This window comes from Condylura cristata, unplaced genomic scaffold (genome assembly GCF_000260355.1).
Source record: "Condylura cristata isolate star-nosed mole 26May11 unplaced genomic scaffold, ConCri1.0 scaffold00047, whole genome shotgun sequence".
Classification (NCBI taxonomy): Eukaryota; Metazoa; Chordata; class Mammalia; order Eulipotyphla; family Talpidae; genus Condylura; species Condylura cristata.
In genome coordinates, this window is record NW_004567148.1 from 1,370,636 (window position 1) to 1,377,557 (window position 6,922).

Sequence of the window (6,922 nt, forward strand, 5' to 3'; positions counted from 1 at the left end):
CTCATGCGGAAGTGGCTTTAGCTTCTCAGTGCTGTGCTTTAACCTGCTGCGCCACCAAGGAGGGCCTAAATAAATCTTTTTAAAAAAAAAAAAAAGAAGTGCAAGTGCTGTGTCCAGATTAGTTGCTTGTCCTAACTTATTGCTTATAATAATGGTTACTAATAAGTAATGAATTCTCATTATGAGCTGTTACTGTCTTTAAAATCAATTTTTATGAGAGAATGTAAAATTTGAAAGTCCAGAAAGGTATGTAACTTGTCAACTATGCTCAGTATTTATTTATTCTGTAATAGCATTATGTGTATTCATTAGTGTATGTTTTCATTAAAGACTTAAATCCAATGAGATTGCAACCAGAGAGGCCCAGTCCTTTATACTTTTAAATGAAACTGGAAAAGGTATTATTCATTTCTAAATGCCCACAGTAAGGAGACTGCACACCTTTCAGTTAGGGTTAGGCTAGGCAGAATCCCGCACAGGCATTGCAACCTTAGAGTGCAACTCCAAAGCACAGACACCTGTGCCGAGGTTGTGTAAGAGGAACAAAGAGCTCAAGGCCTCAGGAGGAGGCCTTCGCATGACCCTAACAAACCACTTTATTTGCAGACCAGTGCTGGGATTGCTCATTTGCAACTGAAAGCTTCCAGACTACTCAGGTTCATTTCTAGCTCTAAATTAGGCCTTCACCTTTCTTAAACCTCTAATTTCAGGACTACTAAGTGGTAAAGGGTCTGCTTATAGTCAAATGTCTTTCAATAATTTTAACTACTTCAAAAATAAGCTATAGGGCCTCCCTGGTGGTGCTCTCCAGTCTAGCCCACTGCTCCCCTCAGCAGCATTATTTCAGTGGATCCGCCTGTTCTGCTCCCCACTCTATCTCTGGTGGATCTTCTCACGAGCCCCTCTCCACACCTCTAGCCTACACCCCAGTTCTTGCATACATAAATAAAAATGAATCTTTAAAAAAAGCCATAGCATCACACCGTATAACACACACACACCCACAAACTGAATTCAATTTTTAAATGTTAAGAAAAAGAGGAGGGAATGCTGATATAAAGTTTTTCTGGGCAAGTAATAATGATTAAGGAAAACAACTGTCAATATGAAGCATAATTTTAAACTTCACAAGGTATAGTCACTGCAAAATGTCTAAATCAACAGGCTAGAAGTTTTTCCAACATGTATAAGACATAATAATGTCAATGTCTTAAAAGAGGATTTCTAAATCAAAAAGTTTCATTAGCCTAATCAATTTTCTTTCCAAAAACACATATTTTAATTAATTACTAGTCAGATCTGCACTAGCACTTTGCAAGTAAATGAAATATGATCACTAATGAACTAAAACACAAGGCAGAGTACTGGTTTTATGTGTCTCTGCATTAACAAAGCAGAGATTAAGGTGGCTTTTAGATGTAATTCAACTCTCTTCAATGGTTCAACTCCTCTCTTCCATTAAAAACAGCAGTGTATTACATTATTTAAAAAAAAAAAAAAGCAGTGTAAAAAACAGTAGTTGAAACTCAATCAGTGATCACTGATCTTTGGTTTTTATAACCACAACCTGAAGCACCTCTCTAAAACACACATTCCTGATCCTAATGCCAGGCATTCTGGTTTTGTTACAGGGAACCCAATATGAACTGGGTTACCTGTCTGTGGATCTTCACCCATACCTTACGATTCAAAAAGGTTCAAGAATGTATTTATTTACAAGGAGAAGGGTAAAGGAATAACCCAGGGAAAAAGGGAGAGAAATACGAGTTAAGCTAGGATGTCCTACAAGTTCTGCTGACTTGGACTCCACCAGCACGCTGAAAACCCAAGAGCCAAAAGGACCAGCCAGGAACCACCAGACCAAGCACCCACACGTCGGGTTTTATCCTAACCTGGCTGCTCAGCTCCACCCTCACGTCCCAGGGTGCTTCTCCTTGTTATTATTGATGGGATTAGTAGTTCCAGTATCTGGAGTGGGGGCGGAGTCTATGAAAACTGTACCTGTTACAGTTTAGCAGATTTTTCTGAGGTTAGAAACTGGGGGACAAAGTCAAAATTTAATGTTCAACACCATCAGCATACTGACTACTATTTTATTATATCAGTCATGTTACTGATCTATACGAGCTATTTCACCTCAATTCTCTATAACACCCAGTATCACACTTTAATTTCTATTTAATTGATTAGGAACTATGCTCAAGTCTGTGTCTCCACAGTCCTTCTTTCTACTCTTCAAATTCTCAGTATGTCCTAGGGTTCAAAGAACCCAGCAAAAATGCAACTAGCCAGATCGAAGGGGAGGCTGGCTCCATGTGACAATCAGAAGCACGTGCTGTCACTGAAATGCTTATGAGTTTCGAGTTTTTCATTTTTTCCCACCGCGGCTATCTAGCCCCAACAGAATGAAATTCTTGATAAAATCTGTTAATATTCATCAGTGGAATGTGAGAATTTAATCACTCTGAGCAGCAAAGGTCACAAAATAGCATAAGTATTAATACTGAAGTACTAACACCTGGTAATAAGTTGCTTTCAATGTGAGTACCCTGACACAGTCTGTCCATACTGAACTGCTTCAGAAAGTCTCTGCTGTCTGTGCTGCCCTCACCTGAGGCACCTCTCCCCTCTTCACCTCAGGTATGTGCAAGTGATAGAGCCAGAGTAGCAGAGGCTCCCATGCTGGGCAACACTGACTGGTCCACACATGGGTGACCTTAGTGCCAGCCAGCCCAAGAGCCCTTCCTTAGAATTTTCTATTTGACTGCAAGGAAAACCCCAAATCGAAAGCCTGTGGAATCTTGTAAGGTCTCTCATACTGTTTGGGCATTTTTCCTTCAATTGTGCTCCTTCAGCAATCTGTATAAACTGAAAAACAACCATTCTGTCTAGGATTTATTGGATTTTAATCACTGACAACTAAGAATTTTGACTACTACAAACATTATATCCTACAGGTGAGAAAACAATGAGCGGTAGTAGAGGTCACAGCAAAGTAGAGCTAGAATGAGAGCACAGGTTTTTCTGCCACTAAGGACTGTACATTTCCTAAATATCAAAATAATTGATTCCACCAGAATGCATTCATTAATTTCAATGAAAAATTATTCTATCATTTCATCTCTATTTTGAGAACTTGTAAGAATCTTTCCAAGTATTTTTGCTGTCTTGGAATTCTACTCAGTGAATACTTTTTGTAACATCTGCCTAATGGAACCTACTGGCCTTATGACCATTGACCTCATGGTTTAAATGAAGAAAAAAAGTAATAGTTTTAATTTTTCAGGTAAGACTTTCCCAAAAAGTAAGGATGTAATGACTCAGTCCTACAACAAAAGGGAAGACACTGTTGACTCCCAGCCCCATTCCCACTCACAGAACTCTATCTAGACTGGATTCTCACCACAGCGGCCATACAGACAACACGTTATAGGGTAACTCAAGGCCACACGCTATTAATCCTGGTCACTGATGCCCTCTGGACCACAGACAGGACTAGAGATTAGGGATACCTATTCAGTATCTCAAAAAGGGGAATAACTCCGTAAGAAAGCTAAATGAGGGCCCTCCCTGGTGGCGCAGGAGGTTAAAGCACAGCACTAAGAAGCTAAAGCCACTTGAGCATGAGTTCAATCCCTGCCAGGGAGCTAACCCACATGGCATGGCAGACCTCTCCTGACCTGCCGCCTGCTCCCCTCAGCAGTGTACTTTGTCACTCGGCCTGTTCTGCTCTCCACTCTGTCTCTGGTGAATCCTCTCACCACCCCTGCACCTCTGGCCTGTACCCCAGCTTTGTATGCTTAAATAAATATTTAAAAAAACAAAAAAAAAGAAACTAAATGATTGTAAAACAAACTTTGTTGCTGCTTTGCAGGGGAACTCTATGAGGGCCACAAAGTCCTGGAGCAGGTTTGCAAGGCAAGACTCTGTTACCAGAGCAGAGGTTCTTATGCCATTTATTCGAAATCAAACTGGCTAGTAAAAGCTGATCATGTGATATTAGTATGAGGAATACGGTCTGGAGGGTGGGATAGGAATGAGGACAGTTTTAAAGGGAACACTAAGGGGGCATTGTGATCATACATCAAGAGATATTTGCATCAGCAAAGTATAAGGGCTGATGTCATCACAGGTGAAGTTATCCTGAGACCACTATGGAGACAGTCACACAGTCACCAACAGTGGTCCAGGTGGTTCCCAGGTCTGCCTCAGGGTATGGGCTATTCTCCTAGGTAGTCAAGGAATGTTCTGCTTTGATTTGCAAATAGCAAATACATCACAGTGGCACATGAGTGTTCAATTCAAATGATCATATCTAACTAAAATCAAAAGTCCTGATGTCCTTGAAATTCTCTTGATCTTAACCAAATAACAGGGCTAAAAACATGAAAACCCAGTATGTCTATGTACTAAATATACTCCACATTTTTACAATACTTATGACACCTTTCATTTTAACTCTGAGATACTGTTCACTGAAAATGAAAAGTTATGCTAGCCAGAGGACCTGCATTAGTTTTACAGTGGACTGGACTATGACGCATAAAACTTACAATTTCCAAAAAAATACAATAGGGTTCTACCTGGTAGTGCAAGAGTTAAGTCTCAGCACTATCAAGCTACCTCCACTCACTGCACCTGAGTTCAATCCCCAACCAGGGAGCTGACCCACATAGCAAGGCATAAGGATCTCGCCTGCTGCTCCCATCAAGCAGTGTATTTCAGGAGATTTGTTTGTTCTTCTGGTAAATCCTCTCATCACCCCTCCCACCCCCCCAGCACCTCTAGCCTACCTCCCAGTTCTGGTATGCATAAATAAAAAATAAAATACATAAAACTTAAGATTTTAATGGCTCTACAACATATCTATTAAGCTTTACCATTTATTTCCAAAATTTCAAATGAATTGTTAAAATTACATGCCCAAACACAGTAAAATTCTGTCAAAAAGCAAACATATCTGAAACAAAGTCCTTAATATGAATGCTACTCTTAAACTAAAATGCTAACCCCATGTCTAATTTCTCCCCATGTTTTGATTAAAATGTTGCTTCCTAAAACGGTGGGGGGGGGATGCACTGGACTATGGTGATAGCACACCGGTGATTTGGTGATGGGGCTCACAGGGATTACAACTGGGATGGAAAAAGGCACCAAATGATGTAAAAATAAACTTTTTTTCTTTAATGTTGCTTCCTTAAAATTCTACACAAGAAAAAAACCACTGCTTTCCTATATTAAAACTCTTCAAGATAACATAATAGGCCACAAATGTCTTTCCAGTCAGTCTCTCCGAGGACAGACAAGAGAGCAGGCGAATCCAAGCCTGAAGGTAGTACCTTTAGGCATCTGGTCCTGACAATGTAAGTCTGCCTGGCTGAAATCAAATGACAAGTCCAGGCTTTCCATGATGCTTCTCGGCCCAAAATTCCCCCTCTCCTTTTGGGAATGACCATCCACGCTCTGAGGTTGTTAAAACAGGTAACAGCTTACCTGCACTCTGGCCTCCTGCCAAACCCTGTACTTTGCAGTATCAAAGCAGCGTTGGCACTAAGAGTCATTCCTGGAGAGGTGACCACAAAGAGGGGTGCCTATTTTTCAAAAAATGGAAACGCTCAGATCTTGGTGAGCATTCCCAACACAAGGCATGGCTTTTTCCATTTAATTTCATGTTGATTTCAACTCTGGCAGTAACTAATGTGTATCCACTGAAGTCATCATGCTGTTTTAAAACCCGATTTTTTAAAGCTATCTCCCTCTCATTTTACAAAAGCCTCATCAGCATGTTAAAAGGGCTCTAAGTTTCAGGGGGTAAAAAAAAAAAAACTGTTTCCCAAAGGGATTTTCAACAATCCAAATAAATGCTCTGCCAGATTTCACTGGTCTACGAACCATGAAATAAAAATTAAGGATCAACGCCGGAAAATTAGACGCCCCCTTCAAGGGGTGGGGGGGAATCAAACTAGGACGCCGCCATCCTGGAGTTTAAATATCTCAACTTGAACTCCATGGAAACAGGAGGGAATTCCCACCAAGTGAGACGGCAAGAGCTTTTTGTAGGACACCTCGTATTTTCATGAAGTCTTTCATTTTGGAAAAAAACTGTCAATTAAAAGTTGAAAATTCATTTCCCACCGCTTTAAAAGTGCCTAAATGGGTCATTGAAACATACACAGGGCAGGACCCTCAGGTTAGGGGGAAGCTGCTGAGCAAGCCTGGGGTGCAGGGGGAGGGGGGTGCCGCGGCTAAGGGCGCGATGCGGAGGATTGGGAGGTTCAGGGGATCCCGAAAAGCGCCGGCCGGCCGACCGCGTCCCGCGCCCAGCACCCCGCGCCCGACCCCAGGAGGGGCAGCCCGTACCTGTCCGACCGGCCGGGAGACGACGCGGGGCCCACGCCACCCGCCACTTTGGCGTCGCCGCGTCCGCCGCCCTCCAGCCAGGAAGCCTCTGCGGCCTGCGGCTTCCCGCCACCGCCGCCGGCACCCTCCTCCAGGGACACGGCGAGCTGGCTGAAGGCGTAGAGGAGCGAGCAGAAGCCGCAGGCCACACAGAGCACGACGATGCGCAGGTAGCGCCGCATCGCTCCGGCCGGGCCCCGCACCCGCCGCCGCGCCCGCCCGGGCGAACTGGAGCGGAGGGAGCTGCACAGCGCAGCCGCCGGCGCAACAAGTTCCTCCCCCGCCTCCGCCTCCGCCGCCGCCGCCGCCGCAGCTGCAGCGGCCTTGCGCTCGCCTCGCCCCGCTCGCCCCGCCCACTAACTCAGCCGCCGCGCCGAGCACTGACCCCGCCTCCGCCGCCTCAGACCCACCCCGGAGGGCAGGCCGGACGCGCTTGCGCACCGCGCGCGGAGGCGCGGGAAGATAGGAAGTGGGGTGGCGGCAACTGTCCCCATTCAAATTATGGTTCTTCCAGCGGAAAGTT

General features: G+C 44.1%; 1 protein-coding gene across 2 annotated transcripts in view; it reads right to left on the reverse strand.

Moving 5' to 3' along the window:
- GXYLT1 (glucoside xylosyltransferase 1) overlaps positions 1-6,589 on the reverse strand; it is a 45,958-nt gene extending 39,369 nt beyond the window's left edge. Inside the window, exon 1 of one of the 2 annotated variants that reach the window (XM_004694775.2) lies at positions 6,361-6,589. In XM_004694775.2, the coding sequence (XP_004694832.1) occupies positions 6,361-6,581 (221 nt within the window). In that variant the 5' untranslated portion in view covers positions 6,582-6,589. The remainder of the gene's footprint in view (positions 1-6,360) is intronic. The other variant, XM_004694774.2, reaches the window with a different exon arrangement.
- Between the last annotated feature and the right edge of the window lie 333 nt (positions 6,590-6,922).